Source organism: Phocoena phocoena, chromosome 4 (assembly GCF_963924675.1).
Source record: "Phocoena phocoena chromosome 4, mPhoPho1.1, whole genome shotgun sequence".
In the NCBI taxonomy this organism is placed as follows: Eukaryota; Metazoa; Chordata; class Mammalia; order Artiodactyla; family Phocoenidae; genus Phocoena; species Phocoena phocoena.
The window spans coordinates 24418834-24442812 of record NC_089222.1 but is presented as its reverse complement, the minus strand read 5'-3'; the positions used below and the strand labels follow the sequence as shown (position 1 = coordinate 24442812).

General features: G+C 43.6%; 1 protein-coding gene and 1 pseudogene across 6 annotated transcripts in view; one reads left to right on the top strand and one right to left on the bottom strand.

Moving 5' to 3' along the window:
- The window catches only part of TFDP2 (transcription factor Dp-2), a 126566-nt gene extending 105493 nt beyond the window's left edge, over nucleotides 1-21073 (top strand). For 5 of the 6 annotated variants that reach the window (XM_065875745.1, XM_065875744.1, XM_065875742.1 and 2 more), the window contains 6 exons: nucleotides 4688-4831; nucleotides 7603-7671; nucleotides 12052-12203; nucleotides 16411-16577; nucleotides 20535-20640; nucleotides 20852-21073. In XM_065875745.1, the coding sequence (XP_065731817.1) occupies nucleotides 4688-4831; nucleotides 7603-7671; nucleotides 12052-12203; nucleotides 16411-16577; nucleotides 20535-20640; nucleotides 20852-21035 (822 nt within the window). In that variant the 3' untranslated portion in view covers nucleotides 21036-21073. Of the gene's footprint in view, nucleotides 1-4684; nucleotides 4832-7602; nucleotides 7672-12051; nucleotides 12204-16410; nucleotides 16578-20534; nucleotides 20641-20851 lie in introns of all 6 variants that reach the window. The other variant, XM_065875743.1, reaches the window with a different exon arrangement.
- On the bottom strand, nucleotides 1344-1666 carry LOC136122868 (protein FAM32A-like; annotated as a pseudogene).
- Nucleotides 21074-23979: the final 2906 nt, after the last annotated feature.

The window sequence follows — 23979 nt, the reverse complement described above, 5'->3', positions numbered from 1 at the left end:
TATTTGTAGTTTTGCAACCTTAATTATGATAAAAGTTTTATTTTGAGATGATAGTAACCATAACTTAATTTTTTAATGAATGTTTATTTCTTTTTTCTTAATTAAAACAATTAGGAATGGATGCTGAATTTAATCAAACTCTGGATAGTTTCCTGAAATTTTAGGATTTTTACACTGGTGTTAATGAATGAGATTGGTGAGGGTTTTTTTTACTTTTGTTTTTCCCATCTTTGCTGTTTTTTTAATAACTTTTTTCCCTTTATTCTGCAGTTCACATATGAGTCCCAGACTGGTTTCTGTTCTGGCTTTGTTATTCTTTCAGTGTCTTTGTCAACACAGACATTTCTCCCAGTAGCATATGCAGTTTGATCCCTATCCAGTGAGTACATGTAGGCCTTCAAAGTTCCTGGTTCTCCAGCGTCAGAACCTGGGTCCTCCTTTTTGACTGCACCCATGTCTGTCTGTGCTGGAACTCTGCCGCCTTGGTCCCATCACCCTTGAGGTATCCTCAGGCCAGGAATGCCAAACACATTAACGTGCCAAGTCTGAATAAATACGGGAACTACTTCGATCTTAGCGTTGAGAGTAGGGAAGCAGACTGTGTCTGAGTTCTGTTACAAAGAATGCTGTACGCGATTAGCAGCGTCTGCCTTGGCAACACTCACTAGACATGTCGGGAATGGAGTATTGGGAGAAGAGGCTACGAGCTGGCCCAGATTCAGAAAGGGACAAGGGGTATATTCCATCCTCACCTTAGGTGGTTGTTCTGCTGCCCAGGCTGCATTGTCTCACTGGCCAGGTGGCTGGGGAGGCCGACTGAAGGCCACGAAGCGTCAAACAGCTTCCCCAGGCTCTTGGTGGAAGAGCAGAAGCCCCAGGCTAGAGGGAGCTTGGCAGGGCAGCCCATGCAGGGCCCTAAAGGGGTGTACATGCTGCAGGCCGCCCTGGCATTAGCTCCTTATCCTCTGGAGTCAGCCTCATGCAGGCAAAGGCAGCTGGATGGCTGTCAAAGAGGCAGATGCAGCTCAGGGGTGAAAACACTCTTCCATGGCACTTACCCAGAAACAACCTTAATCTCTGGATAAACTTTCAAAAATTCCCATTCCAAACTAAAATGGTTTACCTCCTGTGTGCTACCAAGAAATCAAAATAGAATAAAAGGACAGTCTTACTTTAATCAAGTCCGGAATGCGGGCACACTGCTTTGAAAAGCACTGTCTCAGCAGAAGACACAAGGGTGTGTGTAAAAGAATGTTTCTGGAAAATACCAAAGGCACCAAACATACCCCCAGCTTTGCCTTCTGCTTCCCTTCCGTGCCACTCCACACCCTGGGGCAGGGAAACTACTTTTCCCAGCTGACTCTGGGCATGTCACAGTGCTCTGTGAGTGTGTCCAGGTCTCTGTTGAGTCCTCTGCTCTCGGTTTGTGGGTTTGGGATGCTTTCTTCAGGATCCTCTCCATTTGCTGCATCTCCTCCAAGGCCACCTGGGCCGAGGTCCACATTTCCAGGCCACACCTCTGCTCCTTGTTCTTTATGCTCATTCCCATCGCTTCCAGGCGTTTTGCCTTGTCTTTGTCCTTTTTCTTCTTCTGCTTGGTCATGCTGAGCTCTGCGACACCTTTCAGCTTCAAGGGCCCCTTTTGGACCTGCTCGCAGGCCTCCATGGCACCCGTCTGCAGTTCAGTACCATCTTCGCAATTTTGATTAGTGTTATGCTGGCTTTATAAAATGAATTTAGAGGTTTTCTCTTTCTCTTTACTCCATCACAGATTTAATGGCATTGGATGTCTAGTTCTGTTCCCTGAAATTTTATAGAAATCACCTGAGATACCATCTAGGCCTGGTGACTTGGTGGGGGGTAGAGTTTAGATAGCTTTTTCCATTTCTTTTTTGGTAATTAGTCTGTTTACAATTGCTTTCTCCGTTAAGAGTCAGTTTGGTATTTTATGTTTTCTTAGAATATCCTCCATTTCGTCCATGCTCTCAAAATTATTGGCAATTATATTTCCAAAATTAAAACCCAAACATCTCTTAGATTTGTTTGTATCGACCTCCTGTTTTGCAGTTGATTTCTGTTTTTATCTGTATTTAATAGTCTGTTCTCTTTCCTGAAGTTACTTTTGTTATTTCTCTACCCTGCAGACTATGATGTATACTTTATTTACTTTTATTATCTTTGTTTAGTAATGAAAGTCTTTATGGCTGTGACTTTTCCATTTATGTATGTATGTATGTATGTATGTGGCTGCATTGGGTCTTAGTTGTGGCACGTGGGATCTTCATTGTGGCATGCGGGGTCTTTCGTTGTGGTGTGCAGGCTCTTCATTGTGGCATGCTGGCTTCTCTCTAGTTGTGGCATGCAGGCTCCAGAGTGCATGGGCTCAGTAGTTGCGGTGTGCGGGCTTAGTTGCCCTGCGGCACGTGGGCTCTTCGTTCCCTGACCAGGGATCGAACCCTGCATCCTCTGCATTGGGAGGCCGATTCTTAACCACTGGACCACCAGGGAAGTCCCGACTTCCTCTTGTGCATGGCTTTAGCCATATCCCATTGATTCCGATATGTTATTCTTTAGATATTCTATAACTTTGGTTTTAATTTCCTCTTTGACCTAAGAATTGCATTAGAAAAGTTTCTTGTAGTTCCAGGTGGTAGGAATTTTTGTTCATTGTCATGAATTTTTATCTTTATTACCTATGATCAGAAGTTGTGATTTGAACTTTTTCCTTTTTGGGGGGATTGCTTTGAGATTTTTCTTGTGAGCCATTATGTGGTGATTTCTTTTTCGTTTAATTTCCCTGGGCACTTGAAAAAAAAAAGTATATGACATTCTGATTTTCAGTGAGCTTCAGAGCTCTCTAAATGGTCTCCCAGCCCCCGTGTGACCTGGCCCAGCATTACCTCTCATCTCCTACTATCCACTCCCTCAGTTACTACACTCCCGCCACACATTTCGTGGATATGCTCCTAATCAAGCCATTGCACTTGCTGTTTCCTTTGCCTGGAATACTCTTTGCTAGGGATACATATGGTTTCCCTCTCCTCTCCACCGAATCTTCACTCAGCTGTCACTACGATGAGGCATTTCTTCCTAGCACTTCTCAACATCTAACATACACAAATTTTTACTAACTACCCACCTCACTCCCGAATAAAAGCAAGGGTTGGGTTTTTTTTCTGTTTATTCACTGCTTTGTTTTTTTTTTTCCTGATAATTTGGAAGGTTTGTAGTCTGTAGTTCAATTTTTTTTTTTTTACAACTTTAAGTAACTGCAGTATTTTATTTAAGTTATCACCTATAGACCAGTATCTGTTGATTATGGAGGGAAAAATAAATCAATATGCCTATTATTTACTCCCATCTCCCAGTTTTCCCCTCTACCACAGGATTCGGATTGATTAGTGGCAGTTGTTAAAAGAATATTATTATTGTTTTTATGACTTTAAATGAATATATTGTGCCAAAATTGTTACTTAGTTCCTCTGCTTTGAATTCATGCCCCTTCCAATATCAAAGAGGAGATCAGCAGACTTCCTTTGCTGCCTCCTTCTGATATTTGTTGTTTTATTATCATTATTTCTACAGTTTCAGGATTTCTAATATTTACATTCAGTTCTATAACTTAAATCTCCCATTTATTTAAGTTTAGTTCTATATTCAAATTGATTCAGTGCTCCACCATCCTTTATTTTCATGGATTGATTGGATTTGGTTCATATGACCCACCTGTGCACAGTGAGATAAGGGGCTTTTCCACAATGTAAGTTAACAGTTTCTTTCATTAAGAAAGTCTTGCTAACCGCCCCTCCCCCCCCAAAAAAGTCAGCTGAACTAAACAGTGTGTATAGTGATCTGTGTGATTATATTTTGGTGCAAGTTCACTATTTTCATTGTATATTAGTAATAGTTCACAGATCAGCACTAGTGCATGGACCACATTTTGAGAAGCACATTTACTAGAGCTTAAAACATGGATCCTTGGGCTTCCCTGGTGGTGCAGTGGTTGAGAGCCCACCTGCCGATGCAGGGGACACCGGTTCGTGCCCCGGTCCGGGAAGATCCCACATGCCGCGGAGCGGCTGGGCCCGTGAGCCATGGCCGCTGAGCCTGCGCGTCCGGAGCCTGTGCTCCGCAACGGGAGAGGCCACAACAGTGAGAGGCCCGCGTACTGCACAAACAAAAACACAAAAAAACATGGATCCTTGACTTTTCAAAGTCTGATATCCTCCTAGGCACTGCAAGGCCTTAGCCACTTTAACTTCATTATGCCTTTCTCATATATATACTATTATTGTCATGTATATTAGTTCTCTATATATTCTAGACTCTACAAGATACTATGTTTTATACAGTGAGTATTGAGATTTACCTTTAGAGTTGGTCTTCATTCCATCCTACATCTCCAGGCTCCCATCTTAGATTATCTTTCTTTTACCTAAAGAAGGCCCTTTAGTATTGTTTAATTTAGATCTGTTGGTAACATAATCTTTATTTTTAAGATTGTTTTATGTTTTAGATTGCTTGAAAGTATCTAGTTCATCTTTACTTTTGAAGGATACTTTCACTGGGTGTGCAGTTCTTTCAGGTCTTTGAAGATACTATAATAATATTAATTAAATATTCTAATATCCTGTGACTATATCTTAACCTTTAAAATTTATCACTCAATAAAAATATTTTTTAGCAGGCTTATGACCAGAAGAACATTAGGCGAAGAGTTTATGATGCTTTAAATGTGCTAATGGCAATGAACATAATTTCAAAGGAAAAAAAGGAAATCAAGTGGATCGGCCTCCCTACCAATTCTGCTCAGGAATGTCAAAACCTGGAGGTAAGTGAGGAAAATCTGTTTACAGATAGTAGTTTGCTTTCTTTTACATCAGAGACATTTTAATTTAGAGATATAATCACATAATATTAAAATATTCCTAATTGTTCGTTCATGTATACTGTGCCCTCTTTTTAGCAGATTCTTCTATGTAGAATTTTAGAACTGGAAGGAGATTTAGAGAGGTCTAGTCTGACTCATGTCCTGATGAAACCGAGGGACAGAGAAATTAAATGACTTGATTTTTACTGTTTTTTGGAGATCTTTATTTTATTCTAATTTCATTCTGAGCAGTCTGCTAATAAATGTTTGGTGACTCGTGTGATAGAAATGCTATCTTATTTGATGAAATGCTGTATCCATCCAAAAACATGGATCAAGTTAGTTGTTTATTTCTTGTATTTAACCTTTGACTCTAGAATCAGTGGCAACAGAATGGTACGGTATTTCATTTGAATCCTTATTGGAATGTTCAGCTTACACGAATTTGTGGATGATGTATGCCAAAACATTGTTTATTCTGTTAAGTTTAATCATTAGACAAAATCTTTCCTAAGTGAGCATGTGTCCTGACGTACTATTTCTAAGTTGATTTGACATAATTTTACTGTCATGGCCATTAAAGGTAATAGACCAAGGTTGACTACAGCTTTAGAGGTGAATATGGTTGATTTTGTGGGTTTTTTCGTCCCTTTTTCCCTCCAGCAAATTAAAAAATTTTGGTATTATTACACTTGTGGATGGAGGGAGAAACCAGGCAGTCATCAAAGTTCTAGAATAATGTTCTTCATGTGCTACGGTGGATATGTCCTTTTTTCTCCTCCTGATAGAGTGAAATTTGAGGGTTATATTAATTACCAGTAAGATTAAGCCGGTAACAAAGACTCAGTAAGCAGTAATCTATTAGCATCTACCATGTGCTTAAACAAAGATTATACGAGACAAAATCTCTGACCCCAAGGAGCTTTCATACTAATTGAGGAGAGCAGAAATGTAAAAGGAGTTAACCAGAAATGTGATGACTCCTGTGAAAGAAGTATGTACAGATTCTCTGGAAAGGGAGATAAGGGAGGGCTTTACCAAGAAAAAGAAATCCCTGTGCTCAGTCCTGAGGGAGGGGTAGGAGTTTGCCAAGTGGTTTAGGGCAGGGAGGGCTCCCCAGGCAGAGGCACCGCCTGGGCTGAGGCAGGCTGAAGAGGGCGTGCCCGCAGTGGGTGTGGCCAGGGTACAGGCGAGGAGAGAGGGCATAGGTTTCTGAGTGCTAAAGCAGTAGGGACCTGATCCTATAAACAACCGAAGCTGCTGGAGAATGATAAGGAAGAGGGCTGAGGGCGTGTGTTCTGAAGGGTCACTCTACTAGTGGGTTGGAAGTTGAACTGACAGGAAGGTGAGGAGGGAAGGTGAGGGCGGGTGGGTTGGAGAGGGGCTGAGTTCTGGCTGTGGCAGTGAGGCTGCAGAAGTGTTTTAGAGGCAGCGTCAGTACAGCTTGGCCTGGCTGGGTGCAGAGCATGAAGGGGCAGATGGGGGCTGCCCTGTCACAGCCTCAGACACAGGGGGAACCCCCTGCAGCATCTTTTCAGATGGGGGAGAGCACAGATTTTACAGTGGGTCTTCAGTGTTTTAGGACTCAAGTGTGGTAGTGGTTAGAAGGCACCATGAGAAACTCTCGGTGCGGACTAGATGGGGAGCAAACAAGAAGGACGCTGCTTAGCTCCCTGGCGGTCCAGTGGTCAGGACTCGGCGCTCTCACTGCTGTGGTCCCGGCTTCCATCCCCGGTTGGGGAACTAAGATCCTACAAGCCACGTGGTGCAGCCCAAACAAACAAACAAAACATATTTATGGGACTTCCCTGGCGGTCCAGTGGTTAAGACTCCGCACTTCTGGTTGGGGAACTAAGATCCTGCATGCCGCAAGGCGCAGCCACAAAAAGAGAAACAGAAATACGCTGCTGGAGTAGATAAGAAAAATGTCTTATTAGATGTCGTTGGCTTTTGCCCAAAGACACAGTGGGGAATTCATCTACGGGAAATTCAGACCCCAATATATGTTTTCTAGGTAGCTGTGAGAGTGAGGAAAATAATAGTTATTTGAAGCTGGGAAATTTGTCCCATAAGCATGTTTCTTACAACAAGTAGGGATTTCATATTGAATATGTAGCCTCTCTGTATTAGCAGCTGTGCCTGTTTAAAAGGCAGTTAAACGGAGATCTTAAATGAGATCTTACCTCATTCTTGGCGGTTCATAGAGCAAAGGAATTAATAATAGGGTCTCTGAAACCAGGTGGCTTAGGTTCAAATCCTGGCTGTTGCCACTCACCAGCTGTGTGACCTTGGGCAGTTACTTAACCCTCTCTGTGCCTCCATTTCCTTACTGCAGAAGGGGTAACAGCAGTACTTACCTCTAGGGTTTTGTGAAGACGAATTAAGAGAACATGGGTCCAGGGCTCAGCTGAGTGCTGGCAAGTAGAGTAGGTATTCACCACGTGTTAGCTGTTACTCTGATAAGCGCTTCTGTAATAAATAGCGACAGGTACTGCAGAGCGAGTGTTCACTCAGGGGATGATTGTCATGATGGCAGTTGCCACAGTTCTGCTGTCTTGCCTGCGTGCTCACCCAAACCCAGAAGGTGCGATTTGCCTTTATTGATGTTCATTAAAACGGGTTGAGTGTCTCTAAGGAAAATTCTCGATATCTCAGAACTAGGACCTGAAAAGCGAGCAGTACTTTCTATGTACTGCATATGTTCATGCTATTTTGTTACCTGTGTTTTAAAGATCGAGAAGCAGAGGCGGATAGAACGGATAAAGCAGAAGCGGGCCCAGCTTCAGGAACTTCTCCTGCAGGTAAAGAAGCGGGGGTGTGTTTCGTTACCTTCCCTACCTGTACTCTGCCTCTCCCCTTACTTGCTTTGAGTCAGCGTTTTCGGCTTTGGGTGCCTTGGAGTATCTGGTGGGGCCTTGCTAGGGCAGCCTCTGCCACGCCCGAGCTCATCACCGTGCTCACGACCTGCCTGCCCCACCGACATCAGGGGGCCTCACAGCAGCTCTAACGTGGAACATATTATGCAACAGTTTACTTTTGACTCTTACCCTTACTCTGAACAGAAATTATTTTAGCCCTTATTTGGAACATCAAGGAATAAGGCTAGTTAAATTTTAGGCGCTTTGAGTAAAATAATCTGATCCACCTGTAATACTTATTATCTGTAAGTGACATTATAACATAATAAGCTTTGTAGAAATACCAAAACTTAAGATGCATTTCTGTTTAGGAAAATTAAATTTTATAGTGTAATGAGGATCCCTGTATTTATGCTTTTTTTTGATAACTGTCTAGAATCTGGGTAATTTAAAAAATATATCATAGAGGCCTTGTATAAAATCATGTGAGGTAAAAATCACAGGGTAGATGGACCTTTTTTTTTTCTATTTTTGGTAATTGTCAGTTGGTGTAAAAATTCACTTTGAGCAGTACAGCGAGTCATTTTCAGTCCAATCAGAAAAACTTTGTAAAATGAGCCAGCGAGTCTTTATACTTTTGTTTTTAATCAGCAAATTATATGAAAAGCTTTCAACCAATCATGAAATCGATGTGAATTTGAACAACCATAGGTCCTATTTCACTTTTGGTGTAATCTACTTTTCAGAAATAAAGGGAGCAATAAATTACCAAATAATTGTAACATTTTTTTCCCCCCCTAAAATACTCACTTTGTCTCATGGACAGAATAGGGTAAGTATTCCTACATGTTCCAGATTTGTGTTTTTCACTTTCTAGACGTGTATTTCTTTTTGTTTGTTCGTTTGTTTTTCACATTTTACGTACACATCGGAGAGGAAGGAGAAAACCGCTAGCCCTTCCACAGCTGCGCGTGGTCTGGGAAGGAAGGAGGGGAGGAAGCGGGGCAGGGGAGACGGGACAGAGGCTCCTGCCGCACAGGCGGCCCTGCCAAGATGTTCCCTCCTCATTAGGCACTGCCTTCTCGCTGCCCTGTGTCTGCAGCTCACACTGGCCCCTATGGGAACTACCTCTGGAGCAGGCGTCCTACGTAGTTTTCATACTGGATTTCCAAAGTAGGCTTTGTTGGAAGAGAGCATTCTGCAGCTTAAAAGAAAAACAAAACTTGAAAGCTGACAGTTGATTCCTGTGCTGCACCCCGTACAGCTCTGCCTGCTGAGAGACCTGGCCTGCCTCGCCGCCACCTTCCCCGGCTGCCTGTCTGTCGTCCCTGTCCCTGCAGCATCTGCAGTATTTCCCTCCCCACTCACAGACCCTGAAACCCTGTGCCAGGCCTTCCTCACATTTCCTCAAAACCCTCATTGGAGCTTGATTTTTGGCATATGTTATTATAAAAACCTGTGTATCAGTATGCCTGTAATTATCTGTTTATCAGAAAGACTTGCGCTGGGCAAAATCGCCCTCACGTATGTGGCGCTTTCCCATCCCTAGATGGCCAGCACAGAGGATGAACTGGAATATGTTCTCCCCTGCTTATCTTTATACAACGAGCATTGCTTTTTTAAAGTCCTGAGTTTTTTTTCCTCTGCTGTCTCTCAAAGTAAATGTTTATGGAAGATTTCAACCCAGGCACAACCTAGCTGTCAACATTTATCAAAGCAAGTCTCTGTAAACATTAAAATGAAACCCCAAGTATAAGTTCTCATCTCCTGGTAGACATATAGCTTATTTCTTCCTCGTAAAATTAAGCAAGTTGTCCCTAAACAGGAAAAATTTGCCTCGCTGCAGCTAAGCTAGCTTAATTTTTTTTTAACAAGTTAAGGTCACAGCTACTGACATCACATGACCCAGGTCACTTTTACTTACATGGCACCACTTCTCTTTCGTCCTTGGTGATGTGGGAGAGGAATGGTGGGAGTAGATTCTGCCTACAGATAATCTAAATGCCCTACTTTTGTCTGTATCATTGTCCCTTCCAGCCAGTAAGTCTTTTCCAGAGCTACTAATGCAGGGCAAAATGAATGTCTGAATACACCTGAAGCTGCTTGGCCTCTGAATAGATGTTAATGAGCCTGGAAAAGAACGAAAGGATGAAGGAAATCAAAGGGCAAAAAATAAGGAAATCAGTCCAAAACAAATGGGAAATGATTTTTCTTTTTTACTATCCAAATAACTTTATATCTGTATTCACAGTGCTTTGCACAAGAAAAATCTTTTTTTTTGTTTTTTTTTTTTTTGCGGTACGCGGTCCTCTCACTGTTGTGGCCTCTCCCGTTGCGGAGCACAGGCTCCAGACGCGCAGGCTCAGCGGCCATGGCTCACGGGCCCAGCCGCTCCGCAGCATATGGGATCCTCCCGGACCGGGGCACGAACCCGTGTCCCCTGCATCGGCAGGGGGACTCTCAACCACTGCGCCACCAGGGAAGCCCAAGAAAAATCTTTGATGCTATTAAATGTACACAGTATTTAACAATGAATCATACGTACATAAGAACTTTTACTTACCGCTGTTTATATTCCACCCTCTACCGAGGCCCTCCCATGGCACTAGGACCACAAAGCTAGGAAAAGTATGGGGGTGTCTCCAAGATGCTTTTTCTAGAAGAGTAAGGAAGCTAGGCAGAAGTATTCAAACGTATAATCTTTTTCCCGGTTTTACAGTTTCAGCATATTTTTCCTCTATTAAGTGAACTAAGCATTGAATATAAAATAGCCTTAGTTCGTTAGCAGCAGAAAAGAACAAATTAATAAGTATGACTTAAGTAATGTTTGGTAATGAATGGTGTTGACAGTGATGGTTCTGGACACACTGTCAGGGCTAGAATAAATTGGTTTCCCTTCTGTTTTGTGCATTTTAAAAGAGTAAATGTTTACTTTCTAGGGAGATAGCACCCAGCCATTTTAAGATGACAGTAATCTTAATCAAGCTTCTGTTAAGGCCCAGGACCTAAAATAAAAACACTCGTAGGATAAGGTTGCTAAAACATAGAAAATAATTTAAATGCATCACTACTGGGTGAGAAGAGGGAACTCGTTGATGGAAGGGTTGAAAGGCTGTGACTTTAGGAGCTTTTTAAGCCAGTATCTGTTCCACAAGCAGATGAAAGACTTTGGCTGCGTAAGGTCTTTCTAGCTGTGGAATTCTGAGATACGTTTGCCTTATTTAAAGGGGGGTGGGGGGCTTCCCTGGTGGCACAGTGGTTGAGAATCCACCTGCCAATGCAGGGGACACGGGTCCGATCCCTGGTCCGGGAAGATCCCACATGCCGTGGAGCAACTAAGCCCGTGCGCCACAACTACTGAGCCTGTGCTCTAGAGCCCGCGAGCCACAACTACTGAGCCCACGTGCCGCAACTACTGAAGCCCGTGCGCCTAAAGCCCGTGCTCTGCAACAAGAGAAGCCACCACAATGAGAAGCCCACGCACTGCAATGAAGACCCAACACAGCCAAAAATAAATAAAATAAAATTTTTAAATAAAATAAAAGGGGGTGGCAGGGTCTCTGTCTTTGACTTTTGATTAATGGTTATAACTTAAAAGTAGCAGCAAAATTTATTGTAAAGATTCAGGCCTTATATACCTTATAATCAATGCTAAGCCTCAGTTCCCTCATCTGGAAGATATCAGGTGGGGAGTGGCTTGGACTAGATTCCAAACTGTGTCCTAAAGATGCTTAGAAGTTATGTGAAGGAGCTAAGCGGTGAGTGAGGGCAGAGCTGGCAGGACTCAGGACTCAGCCCCAGTGCAGCCAACCAGAGCAAGGATGCTTTGATCTGTTTTATAAACAGTGGGTGTCCCAGAAGATTTCATTTGAAGAAGGCATTCTGTGGCTTTATAAAGTTTGCATATTTCTGGGCTAGACAATCTAAGGGGCATATTTTTAACCCTAAACTCTCAGGAGTCTGTGTTAGATAAACACTGTATCTGTTGCTGTATCACTCTAAGAAGAGTTGTAGGTGCCACTGGCTCTCCCAGATTTGTAAGATCCTGTTTCTATGCCTGATGGAAACCATGGGTCCCATTTTCTGTGTTAGGATATGTTAGACACCATTTAAATGTATATTTTCTTTCCCTCGAAATATATTTATTGAGTTGGATCATTCTAATCTTTTTTCTTAAATGTTTAATTTTAATTAACTCGTAGGTGAAGGGCCTCTTTAAATGCTCTAATTTTAAACTATATTTTAAATGTATTTAATTCATTTAGTTCCAACTCACTTATCCACGTTAAATAACTATACGGGTAATTTTGTTGATCATTACAGCAAATCGCTTTCAAAAACCTGGTACAGAGAAATCGGCAAAACGAACAGCAGAACCAGGGCCCTCCAGCTCTGAACTCCACCATTCAGCTGCCATTTATAATCATCAATACAAGCAGAAAAACAGTCATAGACTGCAGCATCTCAAGTGACAAGTAAGTGGAGAACCAGCGGCAGGGGCAGGGCTGACCTTCTATCATTTGCAACATAAAGAAGGTTGTACCCATTATCTGAGCGCACCAAGGCTAACTTCCTTGGGGCTCACGAAACAAGCTTTTCAAACGTGAAGTGCTGTCATCTACTAGCGCTGGCTTCCACATTCACCCTCCGTAGGCCCCTCTCTTGAGCCTGGCACTGTGCTGCCGGTGCTACAGGCGTACTGGTGCCCGAGTCAGGATGTGCACGTATGTACACGTAATGTGGTATAAGTCTGGGCAAGTCACTGCGCTAAAGTAGAGCGTCACTGGGGTCTGGGACAAGGTAGGTTCACTAGTGATTACTGTCGTCATGTATGGTGGAAACAGTTGAGATCAACACGCGGCACTAAAGCAGTTGTTTGTTTTGCTGTATCGTATTTGAGTGTGCTTCTGTTTATAATGAATGAATAGACGTGAAAGGGCTAGATGCATTCTCTGCTTGCTTGCTTTCCTATTATCTTATAACTTGAAGTTTGTGCTTTTTATGACCTTCATTCATTTTACTCACCCCCACCCTCTGGCAACCACCAGTCTGTTCTCTGCATCTATAAGTTTGGTTTTTAAGATCCACATATAAGGTCCATCATCCGTGTTATTGCAAATGGCAGAATTTCCTTTTTTTTATGGCTGAATATTCCATTTTCTAAGTACACCACATTTTCTTTATCCACCCATCTGATGATGGACACAGGTTGTTTCCATGCCTCGGCTATTATAAATCATGCTGCAATCAGTGAACATGGGAGTACAGATATCTTTTCAGGATAGTTATTTCATTTCCTTTAGACGTATACCCAGAAGTGGGATTGCTGGATCATGTGATAGTTCTATTTTTAATTTTTTGAGAAACCTCCATACTGTTTTCCAGTGGCTGCACCAGTTTACATTCCCACCAGCATGTTTGTCACTTTAAGATTGATGGCAATATTTATCACAGTAAGTGAGAAATAGCAGTTTTCAAAATACAGAATTTATTTGTAACTTATTTTACCCTTCATGAAAACAGTGGTGGTCTTCAGGCTGTGACCAGTATCGAGGTCGTTAAGGGCATAGGGTGCAGAGTGAGGCAGACACAAGTGTGGGTTGTGGCTCCCGCATTTAACTGCTTCAAAAGCTCTGTGTCCAAAGAACAGATGGGGACGATGCCAGGGCCTCTGTCACTTCCTTAGCCTTGTTGTGAGGATTAAACAAGATTATGCCTCTAAGAGGTCTGACTCATGGAAAGTGCTTTGTAAACATGAGCTACTTTTCCAAGGAGTCAGCATATAACTTATCATCCAAATTTGGGACACGTTTGAGAGCAAAAGAGGGCTCAGTAACCACATCAGTGCCAGAGGCATAGCCTAGGACTGTCCTGGGAACTGGAACTTCTAGCCTCTTAGAGCTACTGCATCACCGTGGGGCTTTACCACTCCTGGTTTTTCCCACTCTTTTCTCTGGCAGTGTTGCTTCCCTGTCTTGATTGCATGCAGAGATTATGGGTCACTTAAATAAGAAGGAACCAAAAAAAAGAAGAAGAGTAAGAGAAACAACAGGGATTTCTCGAGTATTTGGTAATTAAGCCTATAGACACAAGTAGAAATAGTAGGGACCGTGCAGGCTGTGGCGTCAGAAGATGCATTTTTCAATCTTTCCTCTAGTTGTGTAGTTTCTTAACTTCTCTGAGATCTCATTTCTTCCTCTGTAAAAACGAGAATTATAGTATTTAACTTGCTGGTTTACAGACGTTAAATTCATAAAGGACCAGCCCAAATGGTAGATGTATTATTATTCACACACTTAAAATTCTTTACAGAAACATGTGTCTACAAGGACTTGTCACATATTCTCATAAATCTGAGAATTCTAGAGAATGGTTTAACATATTTTCGGGAAAAACTGTTAGAATTCTAGTTATTCTCTCTAGTTAGTCTGTTTTGTGGGAAATCATTAAAATTCTCTTCTTTGGTTAATCTTTGAGGTCTAAAAGAGTAGCAGGAAAGTGTGGGGACCAGAGACCTAAGGGAATTAGGGATTCTTGTCCTTCTTGGGTGGTTACTGACTCGTGCCCTTTCCTCGCCCTCCCCTGAGTGGAGGGAAGGAGGCTCTGAGCTGCTTGTAGGAGCTTGTTGTTCAAGGCGGGGTGCAAAAGCCTGGTCTTTCAGTTACTTTGGTGATGCAATCCTTTCCCCTTAGCCAGGAGGCTTTCCCACAATGATGATTACATTTACGAAACCTTCAGCTTTTAACGTATGCCTGAAGTCACCCCTGGGGCAGGCATCCACTCCAGATTTTGTGTGGTTTCTTTTTTTTCTGAATTTCTGTTAATGTACTTATTTAAATTCATATACTTCAAATTACTTAAATGTGGCATTTTGCTTTAAATTATAAATTTTGCCCTTAAGATCTAGCATAAAAAGTTTTACCCTTGCGTGACTTTAATAGAATTTCATGACAACGTAAGCCCACCACTGTCCCAGAACTTCGCCTGCACCCTGTCCCTGAGGGGCTGAGGCTCTGGGTGATGGTGCCCCAGGGCATAGCCTGGGAGTCAGATGGACTGTTTCTTCTTACAGTCACCTCCTTATTGAAAGCCTGTGCCAGGTAGCTGGGCATCCTGATTTGGTATTTTACAGAAACGTTTGGAAACGTGCTATGTGTTATATACGACACTTTTTTCTTGCGGCGTTTTTACCCCTTAGGCCCTCAAGACAGGATTTGGGGGTTGGTTAGTTTGTGAAAAGTCTTCCATTTTCTGCTCATCTAAGGTATCGTGTAGCTAACACTTGACTCATGAAAATGAAGTAAGCATCCAACATGCTTTTTCCTCAACCCTAGTTAGGCCAACTCATAGTAGGAAAGTTAGATATTAAATTGGAAAGGCTTTCTTTGCTTTTTTTGTTAATGACTGCTTGCTTTATTTATTTTTATTGAAGTATAGTTGACATACAATGTTATGTTAGTTTCAGGTATACAACATAGGGATTTGACACTTGCATCCATTACAAAATGATCACCGTGATAAGTCTAGTAACATCTTTCCCCGTACAAACTTATTACAATATTATTGACCATATTCCTTATGGTATATATTATATCCCCGTGGCTTATTTTATAATTGGAGGTTTGTACCTTTTAATCCCCTTCACTATTTCACCCACCACCTTCAGCCCCTCCCATCTGCCAACCGACCACCCATTTGTTCTCTGTGAATCTACTTTTATTTGTTTCATTTTTTAGATTCCACATGTAAGTGAGATCATATGATATTTGTCTTTCTCCGCCTGTCTTATTTCATTTAGCGTAATACCCTCTAGATCTATCCATGTTGTCGCAGACAGCAAGTTTTTTTTTTTTTTTTAATGGCTGACTAGGAATATTCCTCTGTGTTTGTGTGTGTGTACATACCACATCTTTATTCGTTCATCTGTTGATGGACACTTCAGTTGCTTCCATATCCTGGCTATTGTAAATAATGCTTCAGTGAACATTGGGTGTTTATGTTTCTGAATTAGTGATTTTGTTTTCTTCAGGTAAATACCTAGAAGTGGAATTGCTAGATAGTATGGTAGTTCTATCTTTAATTTTTTGAGGAAACCTCCATACTATTTTCCATAGTGGCTGCACCAGTTTACACTCCCAGCAGCAGTGCACAAGGGTTCCCTTTTCTCCACACCCTCTCCAGCATTTGTTATCTTTTTGATGATGGCCATTCTGACAGGTGTGAGGTGACATCTTATTGTGGTTTTGATTTGCATTTCCCTGACGATTAGCGATGTTGAGCATCTTTTCATGTGTCTTTTGGCCACCTGTATATCTACTTTGGAAAAATGCCTACATGGGAAGGCTTCCTTAATATTTTATCTTTTGTGACAGTTATAGACAGCTTTGAAAAGTATTAGATTTAGACCAAAATTTCTGTCTCCAGTTTGCCACAGCTTAATGAGGGCTGAAATTTATGGGCTCCTGTTGTCTGTCACAGGAAAGGTGTTTTAATTGGCAAGTGGTTTATTTGAGATGTCATTCTGAACCCAGCAGAATGGCTCATTGCCCTAAACGGTAACAATTTCTAGTACTGTAGCTGAGCTTAGGTCCTCATTCTTTTATTGAATATGCAGAGTACAAAACTATTCAGACCTCCCCAATACCGCAGAAAACCCCACACTAACTTTGTTTCCTGATGCAGGTTTGAATATCTTTTTAATTTTGACAATACCTTTGAGATTCATGATGACATAGAAGTGCTGAAGCGGATGGGAATGTCCTTTGGCCTGGAGTCAGGCAAATGCTCCTTGGAGGATCTGAAACTTGCTAAATCACTGGTGCCAAAGGCTTTAGAAGGTTATATCACAGGTATGTTAACTCATGCTTTTTCAGTGTTGTCCTTGATTAAATGTCAGACCCTTACTTGCTAAAACCTTTCTCATAGAAAATTAAAGCCCACACTGTATGTCCTTCCTCAGTTCTGTGCCCTTCCCTACCCTAAAATGTAACCTCTCTCTTGAATTTCTTGTTTATCACTACTTGCTTTTCTTTAGAGACACAAACACAAACAAATATAGTAAGCTGGAAACAATTTATTAGTTTTGCCTAATTCTCGCCTTTACATAAATAGAATCATAGTGATATATTCGTTTGTGATTTGACTTTTTTCACTCATCATGTTCTTTAGATTTGTCCACATGGTTTCATATAGCTGTAATTGATGCATTTTTACATAGAATTCTTATATGCATAGAATTCTAGTATGTGGGTAAAGCACAATTTATTTGTTCATTTTACTGATCATAAACCTTTAGTTTGTTTCCAGTCTCTTGATATTTAAACAGTGCTGCTTCGAACATCCCCGTAACTGTATCCCGGTGACCGTGTGCAAGTGTATAGAGTGAGGTTGCTGGGTCAGAGTCGGGTGCATCTTAATCGTTACTAGATGATGCCACAGCTTTCCAATTTGATTTTGCCAAGTTACATTCTCACCTGCAGAGTGAGAGTTTTATCTTCCCAAGCAGGTGGATGTGAAATGGTATTGTAATTTTTTAAAATTGAGATTTAATTCATGTACCATTAATACACCATTTTTTTAAAAAAGTTATTTATTTTTGGCTGCATTGGGTCTCTGGTGCTGTGTGCAGGCTTTCTCTAGTTGCGGCTAGCAGGGCTACTCTTTGTTGCTGTGTGTGGACTTTTCATTGTGGTGGCTTCTCTTGTTGCGGAGTACGGGCTCCAGGTGCGCGGGCTCAGTAGTCGTGGCTCACAGGCTCAATAGTTGTGGTATGCAGGCTTAGTTGCTACACGGCATGCGGGATCTTCCCAGACCAGGGCTTGAACCCGTGTCCCCTGCATTGGCAGGTGGATTCTTAACCACTGCGCTACCAGGGAAGCCCAAAATACATTTTAAAGTGTACAATTCAGTGGTTTTAAGTATATTTACAGGGTTATTATGCAGTCATCACCAACCATTATCACATTCTAAAACGTCTTATCACCCCAAAAAGAAACCCCACATACACTAGCAGTCACCCTTTATTCCTCCTTTCCTCCCGGCTCCTGGCAACCACTGATCTACTTCCTGTCACTGTGAATTTGTCCATTCTGGACCTCTCATATAAATGGAATCATATAATATGTAGCCTTGGTGACTGACTTTTTACTTAATGTAATGTTTTCAAAATTCATCCATCCTGCTTCATCCCTTTTTATTGCCGTTTTGTGGATATACCACATTTTTTTAATCCATTTGTTAGTTGGAGGACATTGGGATTGTTTTCAGTTTTTAGCTATTATGAATGTGTTGCTATAAACATTCTTGTACATGTTTTTTTATGAACATAAGCTTTTGGTTCTGTTGGGTGTATGCCAAGCAGTGGAATTGCTGGGTCATATGATAAACTGTATCTAACATTCTGAGGAACTGCCAAACTATTTTCCAGAGCAGTTGTACTGTTTTACAGTCCTACCAGCAATGTACCAGGGTTCTGATTTCTCCATATCCTTCTCCACGCTTGTTCATCTTTTTTATCGCAACCATCCTGGTGGATGTGAAGTGGTGTTTCACGGTGGTTTCAATTTGCATTTTCCTCATGACGGATGATGGTGAGCATCTTTTCATGTGTTTACTGGCGATTTGTGTATCTTCCTTGTAGAAATGTCTATTCAGATCCTTTGCCCATTTTTAAATTGGGGTGTTTTAAGAGTATAGTGAGTGTACTTGAAAATGGAAACACCGTTTTGCATGTTCTAAATTTCAGATTTTCACTAATTCAGAAATCTTCTTTATGACTGTCCTAGTTCCTAAGACTGGTATATTCTGCACATATAATTTGGATGTATAGACAAAAGCATTCTTTTGCCTTTGCTTTTGCCAGTTTCCTTCATTTATAAGCATTACTACCTAGAACTAATATTAAAATGCCTTTAAAACATGATGAGAAACTCTAAAGTATATTAAGTCAAATATAAGCAAACAGGTTGTTTTTATTTTGTTTTATGGTTTTGGCCCTTTAGTCACAAGAGTCTGTTGATTGAGATTTGGTTTCTGTTGGATTTAGTTTTTAAGTTCGCACCGCCCGCCTCCTGCAAATGGGACCCCCTCTTCTTGCCCCTCAGCGACCCAGTCCCCCATCCTCACCCCGACCCACTCCGTGCTCCCCTCGCTCCCCCCCAGAGAAGGACCTCCTGTTTTATTAGCAGCTCAGGCATCCTAGCCGTCCAGCAGGGTCTGCATAAAGCTCTTACTCCATAAATCTCCAGGACTTTATTTTAGCTCATTCTCAGTGAAAAGACTCAGGGCGATTAGGCGGGCTCTGTGGCTTTGATCTCTTCGTGACCGGGATACAGACTTTCAGGTTAGTTCAGAAGCAGAAGCGTGTGTGCCTTCAGTATGTGGAGGGACAGGGTGGCTCTTGAGGAGGGTTGTGAGAACCGTTGTGTGGGTCCTAGGAAAGAAAGAAATGTTGGCTTTTCAGAGCCATTGTGAAAAGAAAATATGTCAAGAGCTGTGTTCTGGCAGAAGGTTTCCATACGTACTAATTGATAACACTTAGCACAGGATTCTGGCTTTAATTTCATTATGTACGGACTTGTTCTTATTGTATGTGTCTAAAGTCTACTCTTCTTCTTAGAATTGAAGGGTTTTTGTTGTTGTTTTTTTCCCCACAGCTGCCTTAGTTCGCCTGGGAAGAAAAGATCCACAAGGCCATTTTAAGATGAATGTAGTCATTTAGTTTACTTTTTTCCTACGTGGGAAGCCTCTCACTTGGTCAGGTAGTGCCAGGATAGTGGAGTTTCCAATCCCAGTACACAGTTTCTTTTCCTTTTTGCACAGTGATTATAAAACTATCTTGATTAAGTATAATAAAAACTCATTTGGCAAATTACACTTTCTCAGCATACACTTGGTCTTATCTCACAACGTAAGTCAAATAAGTTTCTTTTTTAGGAATGCATTTCTGCTGTACCTCCCACCTGTGTTGTAAACTCACCGTTGAAAGAGATGGTACTCCTTCGTGCGGTAACAGTTAGATCTCAGATGTTCCAGTCACTGCCTTCTCTGAGCTAACATTCTAGATAAGGAGACAAGCGTTAAACAAGTCGAAGTACAATAAGAATTGGTCAAGGTCGTGATAGGAAAACCATGGTAAATGCATAGAAAATGAGATTGCAAGGACGTAGCCAAAATGTTTCGTACAGACTAAAACAGCAACGCCTGTCTCGCCCTCATGAAAAAAGCGACTGTGCGTGGCCTTTTAAAATAAGGTCTAGTTCAAGTTGTAAAGCAGAGGGTACCAGGAAGAAGACTAGGCCTCTAGTGCCTAACAGCACTGAGTTCACCAGGGGGCACGAAAGGACGGCGTGCTGGGGGCCTTGGGCAAAAATGTGTCCTTCTGGCCTGAGACGTTGCGACTCGACTTTGTCTGCACCCACTTGTGCTCAACTTGTTAACACCCCGGCCAGAGAGGCTTTTGTGCTGAGTCCGGCGGGTGTCCAGGAGTAGTACAGCTCTCACTGTACTGCGTGAGCTGCCCTCTCGAGGTCTTCTGTAAGAAAAAAGAATGAAGAGTCTGTGATTGGTTTAATTTGAAATCTTTCCTGCTGTAGTCTGCTTTCCTGTATCCACACCCCACACCCCACACCGCTCTTATGTTCTGTTTTCCAAGCTGAAGAAACCTGGGTTCTTCCCTGGGCAGGAGACTCGTCCGGCTGTAATTCAGAACAGGCCGATGGCCTTACTTGTCTGTGTTTTCTTCACGCCATAACAAAAGCAGCCACGGAACTTACAGAGCTGCCATCTGTTTTTGTTTTTCCCTGTAGATATCTCCACAGGACCGTCGTGGTTAAATCAGGGACTGCTTTTGAACTCTACCCAGTCAGTTTCAAACTTAGACCTGACCGCTGGTGCCACCTTGTCCCAATCAAGGTACGTATTTTTTCAGGGTGAGAAGGGCGAGCCGCGAAGCCCTGACCCTCCCTGGAGGGGAGAGCCAGCGTGCTGCGCCGGCCGGGTCCCAGGCGGCTCCGGCAGGGCTGGCCTGCAGCTCGCCCCTTCCCCGGGTTCTTTTCCCTGTGTTCTCCAAAGCTTGAGACATCCACCACGTTAATGAGCCTGTGTGTTTTCAATTGTTTGCTAGTGCAAACCAAGGGTTGTGCTTGGATGCTGAAGTGGCCTTAGCAACGGGGCGGCTCCTGGCCGCAGACACTCACCGGTCCGGCAGTGCGGCCTCCCACTGCTCTGAGTCCCGAGGCGAGACCCCCTGTTCCCTCAACGACGAGGACGAGGACGAGGACGAGGAGGACTCCTCCTCCCCAGAATAAAGACAGGCGCAGACCCACGTTCTGCTCTTTGATGCTCATGTGTGTTTTTAGTGTGAGCTCTTGTGTTTGAAACGATTGCTTCGGTCTTTGCCTTTGTTTGCACTGTGTGTTCAGTGAAAACTAGGGAAACACAATAAGCAAATTACCTGAAGGCTGAGAGGATTGAGGTGAAAGTTAACGTAGTGTGAATGAAAACCCTGAACGACAGAGCAGTAGATCACATGGCAAACAAAGCACGTACTCGGAGGTGGCAGAGGGGATAGTCCCTGACTTGGCAGCACGAACGCAGCGCATTTATCTTCCGTGAGGCGGGGCGCCGTGGCCCCCAAACCCACGCAGCCCTCCTTATTGCCGAGGTGGCTCCATGAACAGTCCCCGACGGCCGTGTGCCCCACGCCCCGCTCCCTGCTCTGGGCTGCCTTTCACGAGGCGGAGCTGAACGCGAGAGGTTCCCGGTGGGAGGAGCTGTACAGCGAGGGATGGAGACCCTCGTGGCCCAAGGAGCACAGATTGAACCGCTGAACTAGTTGAAAGTCTAGTCGAGGTGCTTTACGCATCAGCTGCCTTAGACGGCTTCTAGAAAGGAGCGAACGCTAATTCTTGAGTACTTAAGTGACATTTAGAATAATTTATAGTCAAACTGAAATGATCACTATTAGCCAATGCATTGGTGCATAGAATTTTCTAGGGCTACTTCTGGAAGCCAAAATAGAATAGCATTTCCACGTGCATTAAATACTTTGCCAGCACTGCCTTTCGCCAGCAACCTAAATCTGGAGTTTTACAAGAGAAGAAAATTGTCTCTATCGTTTTAATCAGAGCTATGCATTTCATACCGCTCTTTCACCTAGAACAGAACAAAGGAACAAGTCCCTATGACCGAGTTGCTTGCTTACAAATTCCCTGCCGTAATTGTATGACTTCACCCCGTGTGCAATTTGTGGAAATGAACTGTCATTACTTTTGTCTGAAAAGTATTTCCAGAATACGAACAGCAATGTTTTCCTGTCATGTCACCTTTGGTACATTCTCATTCATCAAAATGACCGTATTGGGTTGATTCCTGGGTCAAACGCATTTCAAACTCACCCGATATTCAGTGTTTCACAGAAACACCAAAAAACGTTGAGCACTCCAGGTGACTGGGTGTGCAGTAGATCAGGACATAGACTGTCAGGTCAGAGCCAAAGATGTGGCTAGGAACCCGCGCACTGCTGGGTTCACTTCCTGCGCCTCTGAATATGAGTGTGGAGACACTGCCCCCACAGCCGAACCCTGACCTAAGCACACGTTATTAGTTATAAAGGTCTTGGAAAGGAGCAAATGATAATGGAAGATTAATTCTAAATCTCTGACTTGAATCATTTGGATTTGCCCCGAGATTATGCATCCGGCGTCTGCGGGCTCAGCGCTGAGCTCAGCCCAAACCGGCTCTTCCCTAAGCCCCGCGGGGGAGCGCGGGAGCCGGTGCCCACGGTGAGCCGGCGGGGAAGGGCCTGGCTGACCCAAACAACCGGTCCACAAGGATGTACAACTCGAAGTTCCTTTGAGACAAAACGCATTCCATCAGGAATAAGCCATAGCGCAGACTCAGAGTGCAGAGGGGCTGGAGAGGTGGAGGCAGGTGCAGGAGGGCCCCCGTAGCAGCCTGAGTTCCGGGCCACCCTGAGGCCGGGGCGGGCGCGGGAGGGAGGGCCCGAGGGCCTCCAGGGACGTTCTGCCTGGAAGGTGTCAGCTGCACCATCAGGGAAAAACCGGGTCTCCTTCAGGCTGCCTCTCCCTCTCCCAAGCCCAACTTTTCTTGCCCCTGTACTTGAAAGGGGCCCAGCGGGGACCTGGAGAGGCCCAAGGCCACAGCGGGCTTTTCAGACTTCAGAATACCATGCCGCAGGTCCCAGGGCCACACATCGGCGTTCATGACAGGTGCACCGATCGTGAGCACTCCTCTACCAGGTAGCAGGCTCCTTGCCAGAGTTCGTGGGGCACCGATCCCCTCCCTTCTCTGTTCTCTCTCTGCCGCTGATAAAATATGGGTTTAAAAGAAAAAGCAACCAAAGACTCCTCTTACCATTCATTACTGGTGCCCCATCAGTGGCCTCCGCAGCCGGCAAGCAGTGTGTGGTGTTTGTTGGGCAGGAAGTGGCCTCCGTTCCTCAGTGACACACACGGGTTACTGCTGAGGACGCCCAGCAGAGTCACACTGTGGTCACGGGATGTGTTGTCACTGGTGTAAGGCTTTACCTGAGCAGAAAGCTAGACCCAGATGTTTAGAAAGAGAAATTCTGTCATTCATCTGCTTCTCCCCTAAACAGATTTATGTGGTTCTAAAGTTCATTACTCAGTCACAATTTCATATAGAAATCAAACAGAAAAAAAAAAAAAAAGGAAATTGTGGTTACAACATCCAGGCTTCTCCATAGGAGGAGCACTTGGGGTTATTTGCACACGCACATGTACACACACACGCAGACACCCCTCCCAGAGGGTGCTGGTTACACTCTGCTTGGGGGAAGTTCAAGAGTCCCCTTTTCCCTCAAGCACCAGTGTATTCGGTAACCTTTCCGGTGCATGGTGTCGCCCAGTCAGTGAAGTCGTGATCCGTTTAGCACCCGCGCAGGTGGCACCAAGCCTGCCGTCTTTGGCCCTGATGTGGGAGGGTCGAGGCAGTGCCCACGGCGCCCAGGCAGCCGCCCACACTTCCTGCCCTTCCCCGCTGCGCGTCTGTCTGACCCGCTTCATTTTCTCCCGTGATGACAAGGTGACGGGAGCAGCTTCAGTAAGTGTTGGCATAAACTGTGCCTTACGATCACAGAGGACCTCGGGGAGGGGCCGGGAAAGGAGGTGCTGAGACGGTGATTCCTCACCTCTCAGCGCTGCCCGCCCCCCTGCAAAACTTTACAAATGACCCCTGTCTTCTAGAAATGGTGGGGAGAAAACTGTCTGC